General features: G+C 47.8%; 1 protein-coding gene across 2 annotated transcripts; it reads left to right on the top strand.

Annotated features, from left to right (window-relative positions):
• The first annotated feature begins 90 nt into the window (after positions 1 to 90).
• Positions 91 to 5,595, top strand: IRF2BP2 (interferon regulatory factor 2 binding protein 2). Of its 2 annotated transcripts, none has more exons than XM_074373224.1 (2): positions 91 to 1,375; positions 2,003 to 5,595. In XM_074373224.1, the coding sequence occupies exons 1-2, from the start codon at positions 370 to 372 to the stop codon at positions 2,716 to 2,718; spliced, it is 1,722 nt and encodes a 573-aa protein (XP_074229325.1). In that variant the 5' UTR covers positions 91 to 369; the 3' UTR covers positions 2,719 to 5,595. The 2 variants fall into 2 exon arrangements, with proteins under 2 accessions (XP_074229325.1, XP_010961148.2); XM_010962846.3 differs by having other exon boundaries at positions 92 to 1,423.
• Positions 5,596 to 14,261: the final 8,666 nt, after the last annotated feature.

The following is a 14,261-nucleotide window of genomic DNA, read 5'->3' as shown; positions in this document are numbered from 1 at the left end:
CCCGTCTTCGCCCCGGTCTGGAGGCCCGCCGCGGCCCCGGCCGAGCCCCCGCCGCCGCGCCCGCCGCGCCGCGCCGCCCCGCCGTCCGCCCGCGCCCAAGCCCGCGCCGGCCGGGGGGACGTGCTGCCGCGGCTGCAGCCCCTCGCCCCGCGCCCGCCGCCCCTCGTGCACCGGGGGCGCTGCGCGGGCGCCGAGCCTTCGCGGGCTTTGCCGCCGCCGCCGCCGCCTTTGCGGCCGCCGCCGCCGCTGGTGGGGGAGCCGCGGGGTTGGGGGGGGAGGAGGGCGCGCGTGGTGCCGGCGGGGAGCGGCGGCGCCCCCTCCTCCGCCTCCTCCGCCTCCTCCTCCTCCGGCGCCGCGGGCTCCTCGGACATGGCCGCGGCGGTGGCGGTGGCGGCCGCGTCCCGGCGGCAATCGTGCTACCTGTGTGACCTGCCCCGCATGCCCTGGGCCATGATCTGGGACTTCACCGAGCCCGTGTGCCGCGGCTGCGTCAACTACGAGGGCGCCGACCGCGTCGAGTTCGTCATCGAGACGGCGCGGCAGCTCAAGCGGGCGCACGGCTGCTTCCCGGAGGGCCGCTCTCCGCCAGGCGCCGCGGCCCCGGCCGCCGCCAAGCCGCCGCCGCTCTCGGCCAAGGACCTCCTCCTGCAGCAGCAGCAGCAGCAGCTCGGCCACGGCGGCCCCGAGGCGGCCCCGCGCGGCCCGCAGGCCCTGGAGCGCTACCCCCTGGCGGCCGCCGCCGCGGAGCGGCCCCCGCGCCTCGGTTCCGACTTCGGCGGCAGCCGCCCAGCCGCCGGCCTGGCCCAGCCGCCGACGCCGCAGCCGCCGCCCGTGAACGGCATCCTGGTGCCCAACGGCTTCTCTAAGCTGGAGGAGCCGCCCGAGCTGAACCGCCAGAGCCCGAACCCGCGGCGCGGCCACGCCGTGCCGCCCACCCTGGTGCCGCTCATGAACGGCTCGGCCGCGCCGCTGCCCGCCGCGCTCGGCCTCGGCGGCCGCGCCGCCGCCTCGCTGGCCGCCGTGTCCGGGGCTGCGGCCGCCGGCCTGGGCTCGGCGCCGCCCGCCGACCTGGGCGCCCACAAGCGGCCGGCGTCCGTGTCCAGCAGCGCGGCCGGGGAGCACGAGCCCCGCGAGGCGGCGGCCAAGGAGAAGCCGCCGCCGCCGCCCTCGCACCGCGGCCCGGCCGACAGCCTGTCCACCGCAGCTGGGGCGGCCGAGCTGGGCCCCGAGGGCGCGGGCAAAGGCCGCGGGCCCGGCGAGCAGGACTGGGTCAACAGGCCCAAGACCGTGCGAGACACGCTGCTGGCGCTGCACCAGCACGGCCACTCGGGGCCCTTCGAGAGCAAGTTTAAGAAGGAGCCGGCCCTGACTGCAGGCAGGTTGTTGGGTTTCGAGGCCAACGGGGCCAACGGGTCTAAAGCAGGTAGGGGCGGCTGTGGAGCCAGGGGGTCTAGGGGAGAAGAGGGGCGGAGAGCAGAGGAGGGGGTGCGCTTTCCATTCACCATTCTCCCCCAGCCCCGAAACAACAAACACCCAACTTCCTGCTCTGCCTCAGGCGGAACCAGCGCTTAGTGGCAACGTGTTCATGTGCTGAAGCAGCATAACAGAGATGAGTCAGACCAGGCTGATAGGCACTGACACAGGGTTTTCCTTTCCCAGCACATTCTTGGATGGGAGCATGAGGCACCAGTCACCTTTTAACCTGGGGGGGGGGGGGCGTTCACAATCATATGCACAGTTGACCAGGGTACCTGCATGCGTGTGTAAGAATAGACAGGGACAGGCCGTTTTCTGTGTGTCTTTTCCTTTTAACTGGTATAGTGCCTCAGAGCCCTGTAAGTCTGTTTTAAGTGGCACGTGTTCTTGAAACTCATGTGAGTTATACACCAGCTTTTGGGGAATAGGCATTCTTTGGCGAGTTTTGTTTCATGTTAGTAAAAGATCTTTTAGTGCCAGGTCATTTATCCCCACTCTTTCCGTTTTATTTTCTTTGTTTTTCCAGTTGCAAGAACAGCAAGGAAGAGGAAGCCTTCTCCAGAGCCGGAAGGTGAAGTCGGGCCCCCTAAGATCAATGGAGAGGCCCAGCCGTGGCTGTCCACGTCCACAGAAGGGCTCAAGATCCCCATTACGCCTACGTCCTCTTTTGTGTCGCCACCACCACCCACTGCCTCACCTCATTCCAACCGGACCACACCGCCTGAAGCGGCCCAGAACGGCCAGTCCCCCATGGCAGCCCTGATCTTAGTAGCAGACAATGCGGGGGGCAGCCACGCCTCGAAAGATGCCAACCAGGTGCACTCCACTACTAGGAGGAATAGCAGCAGCCCCCCCTCTCCGTCCGCCATGAACCAAAGAAGGCTAGGCCCCAGAGAGGTGGGGGGCCAGGGGGCAGTCAGCACAGGAGGACTGGAGCCAGCGCACCCTGCCAGCCTCCCGGACTCCTCTCTGGCAGCCAGCGCCCCGCTGTGCTGCACCCTCTGCCACGAGCGGCTGGAGGACACCCACTTTGTGCAGTGCCCGTCCGTCCCTTCGCACAAGTTCTGCTTCCCTTGCTCCAGACAAAGCATCAAACAGCAGGGCGCTAGTGGAGAGGTCTATTGTCCCAGTGGGGAAAAATGCCCTCTTGTGGGCTCCAATGTCCCCTGGGCCTTTATGCAAGGGGAAATTGCAACCATCCTTGCTGGAGATGTGAAAGTGAAAAAAGAGAGAGACTCGTGACTTTCCGGTTTCAGAAAAACCCAATGGTTACCCTTAACTAGAACTGCTTGAATTGTATATATATCTCCATATATATATATATATCCAAGACAAGGGAAATGTAGACTTCATAAACATGGCTGTATAATTTTGATTTTTTTGAATACATTGTGTTTCTATTTTTTTTTTTTTTTGACGACAAAAGGTATGTACTTAAAAAGGCATTTTTCTCTTTTGTTAACGTTATTAGCATATCTCCGTGCTTTATTACCCCGGTGACAGTTACCGTTCGATGTAGGCTGTGACTTGCGCTGCTTTTTTAGAGCACTTGGCATATCAGAAATGCTTCTAGCTGTATTTGTATGCACTTATTTTAAAAAGAAAAAAAAAAGCCAAATACATTTTCTGACATTGTAAGATTGCCTTACTGTCTGTTATTCCTTATCGCTGGCCCCTTTCTCAGGCTGGAGGCCAACTGGTGGAGAAGGAAAGGAAGTGAGCGAAAGGGGCACTGCTGTGAAGCGGGCTTGCCACTGGGCAGTGTCACCACGTTCCCCCCCCATACATTGTCCTTTTAGAGCAATAGGAAGTAGATTTTGAGTCTTTCTCGATTTTGTTCTTAAAGTTCGGTTGTTGGGATATTGATGACTGAGAGTTGCTGCTGAGAGATTTTCAGGACTGTGGTTTGGGGGAGGGGGGATTTTTTTTTTTTAAGGCAAAGTTGACCACTGTTCACTGCCCACGTGATCAGTTGTAAGATTACAATGCTGCATGCAAGTTGGTTACATAATACACAATTCAGTGACTCAAGGCAGTGATAACGGATGGTGGTGTGTACAAGATGGCACTGCCATCTTTGAACAGAGCCTGGCTCTGCAGCGCCACTCGGTCTTTCGGAACATCCTGGAGCTCTGTCTGTTGTTTGTCGTTTCCTTTGAAAAGAGTCGAAAGACAAGTTACAGTCCAGGTGAACTTGGAGATTGTGGGATTGGTTTCGTTTCTGTTTTGTGTTTTGTTGTGTTTTTTTTTAATCATTTCCCTGTAGTGCTCTGGCTGTTGATACTATCACCTACACCCTGTTTCTAGTGCGTGCTGAATACAGTATGGTACAATGACAGTAAGAGCGCATGGGGCTGCCAGGACGGCCCGTGGGCATATCAGTGACAGCCCAGACGGGGGTGGAGGAAACCTGCAATTTCCTTCGTACATGTGTTTGAAATACCAAGTGAATAATGCTGTTCTTCTGGAAAAAAAAATGATAAACTAGTGAAAATTCAAGAAAGGGTTTGACATCATAAGCCCCACCTCTGAAATTATTTTTAGAAGCCTTTTGTAAACTAATTTCTTTTGATCACTCTTTTGCATCAGCAAAATGATTTTTTTAAACCAATAAATCATCAGTTACTAGAATCACAGTGATACTGGTTTTTCTTTTGTGCTGTTATGATTTTTAACATTGACAGGAACACTAAAGCCTTCTATGTTCAGGTGTTTGTAACTTGGCCCTCTAATTAGGCTGAATCGTGGCTTCAAGGTCTACTACCACTTACGTGTATCCTTCACAACTGAGCTTCTGTTTTAATCTGAAAATATAGATTGTTACCCACTTTGGATTCTTTTTCAGTTATGTTTTTGTCTTTCTTTTTTAAATTGCTTGAATACTTTTTAATGGTCGAGTTATTGACACTTGAAAACCAGATACTGCACCAGATACAGTATTTTTTGTGGTGTTTTTAATGAGTGCACCTATTATTAATGCTGTGCAAATTCATGTTACCGGTCATTGTTATATTGCAAACAGGCTTGCATGATTAACCAGTTTGTTACACTTTTTTTTTTAATTGGAGTATCTATGACTCAGATCAGACTGGTTTCTCTTATGTAAATGCACACATGCAGAAACACAGAATCAATTTTACATGCCCATAAAGACATTTGTGAAGTCAACTCTTATATGGTCTGTTGTATAAATGTGTACCTAGGCACTTTATGATAAACTGGAATTTGACCTCATAGATGTTACAAGTTGATCAGTCATTTGACCTAATTTGTGATAGCTGTCTGTATGTTTTGCAATCTTAATACAGATAAGCTTTCCAAAAAGATTAATAAAGAACCATCCTGCTGTGTTGAAATAAGTCTATCCAGCTGTGGAAAAGGCAACCTATGGTTTCTCTGTGCTGGTGTTTAAGAGGGAGAAAATGAACAGCTTGAAAGGGCTGTGTGTCGAGGTTACTCCAATCAAAAAATAAGAGTCCGACCGGCCCTTGGGTGGCCATGCAGAAGGCTCGCAGCTGGAAAGTGTTGATGTGGGTTATTTTTCTGGCGTTCTCTTAAGTTAAAAAGTTAACCGTGGGACGTGGGTTTGAGCTTTCGTTGCACCTGATGACAGTGCAGAGACTCTCCACAGCTGGATAAAGATGTCCGAAAGCTACTTGCTGTACATGGGCAGTATCAGATTTCAGATCCTAATATTTCAGCTGTGCTTTGAATACTCAAAATATTAGGGGGTGGGGTGTTGGAGCTTTCCCCTTTTTTGCTTTAACAGTTTATAGAATTTAACAGATGTACTGTCTTTCATGTGGCCTCACATTAAAAGTTATGAGAACGTACACATGGTTTACAACTTTTACTATATACCTTTCCTTGGCCACCAAGTATTTTAAAAGTGTGCCACCTTTTAACCTTTACTTTTTTTAAGTTGAAGGTGATACTTTTTCTATATATGATGAAAACTCATGTCAACTGAAGTGAGTGTAATCTCAGATATCAACATTATTATATTTTAAAATCACGCTATGGAAATATCACCTGCATTCTGTCATATGTCAGATTTACAGTACCTTTTTTTTTCTTTAACTTTTAGCATTAAATAAAAATAAAATTGGGAGCACTGAACATTTTCCGAGGCCTTTTTTAATTGTTCAAAGTAAGCTCAGAACGGCTGTTGTTTTAATCACCAGTGGCAATGTGACCGAAGGGTGTGTGGTGGGGTCGGGGTTTGCCTGGAACTGCAGGAGAGAATAACGAGATAAAAGACACGGAACAAAAAGGCAACTGATGGAAGGGAGAAAAGTGCTAGGGACTGGGGAGCGGGCAGCTGGGGAGGGGAAACAGATAAGGAGCTGAGCTGAACAAAGTGCAGCCAGAAAGCACTTGTTTATTTTTCAACTTGCAGCCGAGCCAGCCATTCTGCAGTAGTCGATTGGAGGGAGAAGACAGTGACGACACCGAAAAGACTGTCAGGAAGAGCTGCTGCTCTCTGGAAAGCTTTGGAGTAAAACAGCCATGTTGGGCCATAGGAAATGCACTGAAGACAAAAGAGGGGAGGGGAAAAAAAACGGAAAAAATGCCTACCTTTTGGAAAGCTTGGGAATAAAGTCAGAGCCAAAGCCATGTGTGAGCTTTATGGATACCCTGACACCTAAATTTATAAATAGAGATAAAAAAAGGTGGAAAGTCCTGAGATACTCTTACGAACTGCTGTCTGCTCTCACATAGTAAGACATTTCCTAGATGTTTGCAGCTTTTACTCTTTTTATTGATCAGTGGCTTGGCAGACGTCTCTATGAAAGGAACTTGTGAAACTTAACAGTTGTCAGATAAGGTACACATAGACTTACTATATGTTTTAAATTAAACAGCAAAAGTTAAATGTGTAGTTGAATACATTTTCATCGGAGGTGGTCCGTTAACTTGGGGAGCCCATCAATATATGTATTTTAATGTTTTTTTTTAATTAATAGCCTCTTTAAGGCAGTTTTCAAGAAACCGTATTCTTAACAAGTTACCTAGAGATTATAATACACAGGATGTCTTGTTTAATAACAAGGTTAAAAGGAATGTTAAACTATTAGTTTTTGTTTAACTTAAAGATGCTAAATTTTATCTTTAGTGAAATTTAAAATAGTGCAGCCTGCAGAAGTGATTTTTATAATCTCAAAAATGCCTCCCAAAGTAAACTTTAATGATTGCATTTAGTTTTCAGTTAAACCAAACAAACCAGACCCTTGATGTGGTAGATGTCTTTGTTTATTCCCCAAAGTGGGAGAAAAAGCTAAAGGGAAAAACATGGAGCTCCTTTTAATTCCTAGACTTTTAAGTCCTTCGTTACTCAAAGTTGTTTTGCATATGATTTATAGATGGTTTTATTTGGTTAGTGAAGAGTAAAATGTTTCTCTTCCTGATTCCAAAGTGTATACGTGGAATCATTCAGAAAAATGTTTAGTCGTGTGTAGGCCACTGGAAGCCCTGAGTCACCCTCATTTGCTTGCCTTTTCTTCGACGGGAACAGTGAAAAGACACGCCTTTCCTCTGTCACAGACCAAGGGCAGAGGCACCAGTGAACAGAATACAGATTTACCTTTTTCATCTACTTCATCGGCTGGGGTTCTAGAAATAGGGGTGGGGACACTGTTTAACTCCTTCAGTGCCACTGGGTAGGCCTGACAGCAACAGTGTGGATTACAATACAGTTGGTTACAATTAAATAAAAATTACGGGTGTGACTTCCCAGACCCTCAGCTCTCTAGATTGCTTGTTGCTGTTTCTGTTGACAGCCTGCGTTTTCCTCAAAAGTTAGGAACCCCTCACAGTAATTTAAAAGGCACAAAAATATACAAAAAGTCAATTTGTAAATTGCTCAAGAGAAAATGACTGGATTTATGGATTATCTGTGGATTTCTCTATTAATCCCCAGACAAATCCATAATTAGTAAGTGATATTCACCCTATCCCAACTTAGCCTTAACAAAATAATTTATACCCAATTCAACAGTGGACTTTGTTTTAACTCATCAGTCTGTTACTTGCTCCTTCCCCATGTCAACACAACTTTACTTAAAATGCTTGATTTAAAATAACTTTGTTGAGAGGGAGGCTCAGGAGTAGAGTGCCTGCTTAGCGTGCACAAGGTCCTGGGTTCAATCCCCAGTACCTCCATCAAAGTAATAATAATAAGTAAACCTAATTTCCTCCACCACTTAAAAATCTGAGGTATAACTTATTGGGTTTTTTAAATTATAGAATATGAAATCTACATCTGCACTGGTCTTTATCACAGAACGTTGTGCGCTTCTCTATGGTGCTGAATTACATTAAAAATCCATGCAATCCACAAGAAAGGTATCTTAGGGCAAGAAGCATACCTTAGGCAAATCATTTAGACACTGGTCTTAAAGCTGTTTTTAATCTGAAAAACAATGGAGTCAAATCTCCTTAGTAGACAATCCTATTAGAATGGTATAAACAGTTCCTACTAGAATAGAATCTTAAATATTGCTTTGAAAAAAAAAACGTAGGCTAGCCCTTTAAGATTCAAAATTATAGCATAACAAGTCTTCAGTGCATGAAGAATTTATCACAAAGCCAGCCTTGAGAATGCTCTAAGAGACGACTTTTCTCCTAGGTCAGACAAGGTCTGGAGACTAGACTGCAGGATTCCTAGTTTCAATTGCAAGCATCAGTGCACTGGCTGATCTCATCCTTTGAATGGGCTTTAGAAGTTTGATTGCATAATCTGAAGAGCCTCCTCCAGCAATTCAGAAGACACCCTTGATGCTGAGATAAGACATCCTGTATAGAGTAATATGTCACACTGCAATGCTTCTAAATATAGTTCACACTTTGGGGAAAATGAACTGTGTTATATAATCTGTAGGCCCCATCACTTACCACTTTTACTTAGCAATTCAATTGCTATTTCATTCTTTGTATTTTATTTCTTCAGTTAACACCCAGATGCCCATGAGGGGCCGGGCATCTTGCACAGTCACAAGTGAGTCAGGTTTTGTTATGTGGATACTCAGGTAGCCACTTTGGCAGATAAATACTTAGGTCGCTGTTTACTTCTCTGCCATTTAGAAAACAGCTTTCCTATGACAGTGCAAATAGAATGTTTTACATTGCAAATATGGCTATATTGCCAGGAGAAACAAAAATCCTCAAACATTTCCCTGAAGCTAAGGACCTCAATTTATTTTAATATATGGAAAGATTTTTTTTAAAACTCAAATTACTTTTATTATTTGTAACTCAAATTATTTTTGGGCCTAAAATAGCTGAGTTTTATTTTCTTTTATCCTCTGATTTTAAAATATTAACCATACCAGTAAAAGTTGTGCAGAGAAGTGAACCGTAGGAGTAGGGTTTGTCTAGGACTGAATAAATCAGCATTTCCTTACACACAGCCTTGGCCTTCGGCCTGCCACGTTCTCCACAGCGCGAGGGAGCTGCAAAGCATAAGGCTGCTTCATGCCTTAACCCGGGCTCAAGCTTCCTACCCCTTGTTATTTCTGCCTCCAAACAGCAATTCGATTAGCTTTTTTTTTTTTTTTTTTTTGGTGATAAAAGATAAAGATTTATTGGACCCCATATACAACTGAAATCAGAATTTCACAGGAGGGTCACAGTCATTAGGGAAGTTTGGAATACTGTTCTCTTAGTAAGCACCATATGCGCTGTTGCTATAATTTAACACCTACTAAGTAGTCATAGCATTCTAGACTTTGAACAGCTGAGAGGCCACAGGGCCCAGCTTTCTCGGCGCTTAGAGTCAGCGCCGCGGTAGGGTTGGGCGTGTCAGCTTGCTCGCTTAACGGCACCTCCTGAAAAGAATTAAACTCCAGGACTTTGGAAAGAGAGCTACATTCTTACACAGAGCACTGAGGCTCTTCCTAGAGTTTACATCCGGAACTTTGGTAGGATTCTGACACAGGGATACAATCCTACATCCAAAGTGCTCACAATAAATTCACTCTGCCCATCATGCAAAGGTCAGGCAGGAAAGGGACCGCCGGACCCAATTAGCTGCATACAAACCAAGAGGTCGGATGAAAACATCGGGGCTAGATCAGAATTGTCAAATACGTAGCTTTTTATTCTTTTACTTTTTATTGTTGCTCCGAATGGCGGGTTGCTTTTTTTTTTTTTTTTTTTTTTTTTTAAGGAAGAAAACAACCGCCAGCTCTGCCAAACCCTGTTTACTCCAGGGGAAGGAAAGGGGAGGAGGCTCCCTGATTCCCCCGCCGCCTGCGCAAAGGCCTGCGCCCACGAGGAGACCTAGCTGTGCTTTCCAGCGCCGCACCCTGACTCACGCCGCGCCCGGATTGATCCATTCGACAACTTTTCCCCGGGCCGCACAGGCCCGCGCCGCGCCCGCTCCCAGCGCCGCGACCTGCGCACGTGGAGCCGCGCGACCCCGCGGCGGGACCCGGCGGAGGGGCGGGGCGGGGCCAGGGCTGGGGGCGGGGCCGGGCCCGGAAACGGCGGCGGCGCGCGCCCCGCCCGCCCCCCACCCCCGCTACCCCGCGCCCGGCCCCGCGACCGGCCCATCCCGGCCCGTCCCGGCCCCGCGCGCCAGGCCCGCCAGCGCGCCAGCTGCCGCGGCTATAATTAGAGGGGAGCCGCGGCCCGGCCGAGCCTAATCCCCCGCTCCCCCCGCCGGCGTCCCTGGGAGGAATGTGCGGGCGCGAGGGCTCCGCGCGTCGCCGCCACCGCGCTCCCTGGACGGCCACCGCGCGGTGGACCAAATAAAGTCAAAGGTCTGGCTCCTGCTGGGCGAGGCCGGGCGAGCGAGCTGCGAGCCAGCTCGGGGGTGTGGCGAGCCCTCGGCGGCCCAGGAGAGATCAAACGCGCGTCAGCAACAGCCCTGGCTGCCGCCTGCAAGGGTCCCTGACGCGGGCCAGGCTGTGCTGGGTGGACTGTCCAAGTTGGAGATGGCGCATGACAGGCGCTGCCCCAGATGTCACTCCCTTTTTGGAAATCCTGATGCTGCCTTTTTTTTTTTTTTTAAAGACTGTGGCTAAAATAAGGCAAATGTTCCATGCTGGTGGAGTAAACACTCATGTTTAAGGGGCATCTGTCTTAGCGGAAAGCACTCTGATGCACAGTGCGTGTTTTTATTAACACGTTTATTGAAATGTATTTATGAAGCCAACCTCAGGACCTGCTCATGTGGGTGCTACCAAGCCAAATAAACCACTGTAACGACTAACTGCCTGAAAGGGAGTTGCTTTTTTTATAGACAAACTTTTAATTTAGAAAATGAAAGTTTTTCTGTCATCATAGTACTTACTATTGGGCACTTGAAGTGCCATCCAATTAATTAATTTATAATTTTTGTTAATTATTGAATTTAATACTCTTCTGTAATATCTCCAAAATAATAACAGGCATGACCTCTGTCCTTTTAACAAAATGACGTTCATTACCAGCCTTGGAGGGGGAGGGGGCCTAGGAACTTCACTGTGGTCTAAGTGTTGTATAATAGTTTTAGTCACTGTTTAAAAAGTGATTGCGGTGGATGGACGGGAAGCTAAAAAAATAAACCCTGGCTCCTGGCTTAAGAATACCTAGACACAATCCTAGCAAAAGACTTCCTTCAGCAGCGTGTTTTTCCTTTCCAGATAACAGGCACAAAAGCCATTTTAGAAGCTTGAGATGGAAATCATACAAAACGGACCGCTCCTTGTATACTTTATCAACGCACCTGGAAGCGTTTTCGGGTTGAAATTCTATTCCGAAGAAGTCCTTTGTGCTCAAGACGGTTTGTCCTGACACAGAAGCACTGCGGTCACCGCCGCCCTGCTCCTTCACAAAGGTCTTTGAGAGGGAACTGTCCTAAGAGATGCAAATTCAAGTGTTTATGAAAACATGGCTCAAGAATTGTTCAGTTCTGTTTCAGATACACAAAAACACTGGAAGAAAGGTCAGGAAATCTCAAGATATTCTTGGGCTTTGTGTGGTCAATTAACTTTATGTCTCTAGTTTGCAATTATTCAAAAAAAATTACCATGTACTTACCTCGGAAGAGGCTAAGGAATCAAACTGGACAGTATCTGTGACAGCGTTTTGGTTTTTCCACTTCCACCCAGGCATGTGAAAGCACTGGGTGTGTGTGATGTGCGTTAGGCGCTGGGCCGCAGTAAGTGTGTACCACTAAAAGTGTAGACTCCCCGGTGTGACATTAAAGGACGTGAAAGCAAATGGCTTTGAAACACTGGCGAGAAGGGGCTCCCCCTGCTGTCATCATAGAAGCTACATCGTCTCTCAGGCCAGAGGCCTGTACCTGGGACACCCACTGGGTATAACGCACAGTCTGAGATGATTTGTGAAGTTATCACCACCTTCAGGGATATATCGTTCTAATGGCAATAAAACAAAATAAGATTATAGACCACAGATAAAGGAAATGAATATTTTCCTTAAAAGGTTCTGTGCTCAGATTCATTTCCTGATGGGTTAAGCCTACCTAAAAACCACCAAAATGGTTTTTCTCAGTCCATTCTGGCTTTAAAAGCAAGGATGGTATTTGTGTGGCTGGGGGCAGCCAGGCAGGTGGCGGGAGGGCTGGAGGAGTGATGATATATTGAGCCTGTTGTGTTGTTTTGAAACAACCAATAAAAAGGATGTATGGTGAAAAAATAAAAGAACGCCTGCATTGAATTTTGACTTCACTAAAAATGTTGGATTGGTTAAAAAAAAGTCATTTCATTTCCTTGTAAATCACAGTTTTCTGCACATGGGCCTTTAGATCCATGAGTAAGGCTTTCAGTGATGGTGATCTTTGTAGCCCTGGAAGGAACGCATTCAAGGTCTCTGCTACAAACTTTGCTGGAGTGGAGTGTCCCGTGGCCAGACTGAACTGAGGATTGTTGGGGTGCGTGTTGGTTGAGGGGTTGAGGACTTCAGGGGAAGTAGGTCCAAACTCTTCCCCAGCAGTTAAGGAGAAGAGACGGCGTGTGCAAGACTTGAGAGCTTGTGGAGGGAGAATTATGCAAGAAGGATTAACATCGGTCAGTCATTCATTCATTCACTTCTCAGTCCACTTACTCTTTCCCTAAATCTATTTCACGGTCAAGAACGTGGGCTCTGGGCTCAGACTGCTTAAGCTGACATTCCAGCTCCAACTCTCTAACCTTAGCATTTAACCCTCTAATCGCAATTTAATTATCTGTGAAATGGGTTAAAGATATTACTTCCCTCAAGGAGTTGTTGAGGGGATTAACTGACAGGGGTATATAAAGCATGCATACCATGGCATCTGGCACCTAATAAGTACTTGTTAAATGTTGGTGCATCATCCTGCCGTCCTGGGCTGAAGGCTGGAGGTAGACAGATGGGGAAAAAAACGGTGTCCTCACCTGGCTTCCAGAAACCGCTTTCCTCATTCTGCCCTTCTCAGTCTCCTCGGAGACTTCCTCACCTCACTTGTCGGAGTGCTCCAGGCTCAGTCCTCAGACGGTTCCTTTTCTTTTTACTCCCTAGTAATCTCATCCAGAAGTGTGGTTTTAAAATCATATGTCTATGTTGACTCCAAGTATCTCTAGCCTAGACCTCCTTCCCCGAGAGCCAGACTTGTGTACCCAGCACCCCCCACCCCCAATCTCTCAGCCTTTCTCATCTTACCGAATGGCATCTTCTGCTGCTCGGGCCAGAGACCCTGGAGTGCTCTTTGACTTCAGGTTTTCTCACACACCTTCCATCCAACCTGTCAGCAAATCCTCCTGGCTCTACCTTCAAAAATATGTTCAGAATCTGATCACCTCTTGGTACCTGATTGAAGCCACCATCATCTCTTGTCTGAAGGATTGCAGAAGCTTCCTGTTGTCCAAGCTTCTGCCTTTCCTCTGCAGTTTATTCTCAACTCAGCAGCCAGAATAAACCTTTAAAGTATTGGTCTGATCAGTCTGATTTCATTTCTCCTTCATTCAGACCCCTTCAGTTCCTTTCTAGCTCATTTAGAGTCAAATGCGAAGTCCTGGCAGTGGCTTGCAAGGTGGTACTTCCTCTCTCAGACCAGGCTCCCCTGCTGTTTCTTGACCTTCCTAAGTATGCTCTGGCCACAGGGCCTTTGAATTTGCTCTTCTCTGCTTAGAATGCTCTTCCAAGATGTATGCATAGCTCACAACCTCATTTCCTTTTGGCCTCTGCTCCAATGTCCTCTTATCAGTGAGGTCGTCCCTCACCACAGTATTATTTCCTATTGTGGCTGTAACTAATCACCACAAAATACAAAATTATTAGCTTACAGTTCTGGATGTCAGAAATCTCCAACTAAGATGTTGACATGGCTGGGTCCCTCTGGAGACATCAGGGGAGAATCCATTTCCTTACCTTTTCCAGCATCTGGAAGCCACGCACATTCCTTGGCTGGTGGCCCCTTCCTCACATCACTCCAGCCTCTTGCTTCCGTCATCACATCCAGTCCTACCTCCCTCATATATGGACTCTGGTAGTTCCAGCTTAGCAGCTCAGGATCATCCATAAATGCTTAACTCAATCAAATCTGCAAAGTCCCCTTGCCAGGTAATAGGACATACACACAGGTGCAGGCTATTAAGATGTAACCATTTTTCAACCTGCCACATACCATCTGTAAAATAACCTACCCCCACATCCTATAGTTCCCGCTCCTGTTTTATTTTTCTTCCTAGCACGTTTACCCATCAGACATCGTTTCATATACTGTTTTATAACTTTTCTCTACCTCCCACCCCAACGCCCGCATGAGTGTAAACTATGAAGCAGGACAGAGCATGCCCTATGTTATAACGATGTGCGGT

The sequence above is a fragment of the Camelus bactrianus genome, chromosome 11, assembly GCF_048773025.1.
Source record: "Camelus bactrianus isolate YW-2024 breed Bactrian camel chromosome 11, ASM4877302v1, whole genome shotgun sequence".
Lineage (NCBI taxonomy): Eukaryota > Metazoa > Chordata > Mammalia > Artiodactyla > Camelidae > Camelus > Camelus bactrianus.
Note: the sequence above shows the minus strand (reverse complement) of the source record. Positions and strands in the feature narration are given on the sequence as shown.

Excerpts from the sequence above, each read along its gene's own strand:
- IRF2BP2 (XM_010962846.3), top strand. The coding sequence starts at position 370 with ATGGCCGCGGCGGTGGCGGTGGCGGCCGCGTCCCGGCGGCAATCGTGC. Across the intron at positions 1,424-2,002 it reads GGCCAACGGGTCTAAAGCAG|TTGCAAGAACAGCAAGGAAG; the intron begins GTAGGGGCGGCT and ends TTGTTTTTCCAG.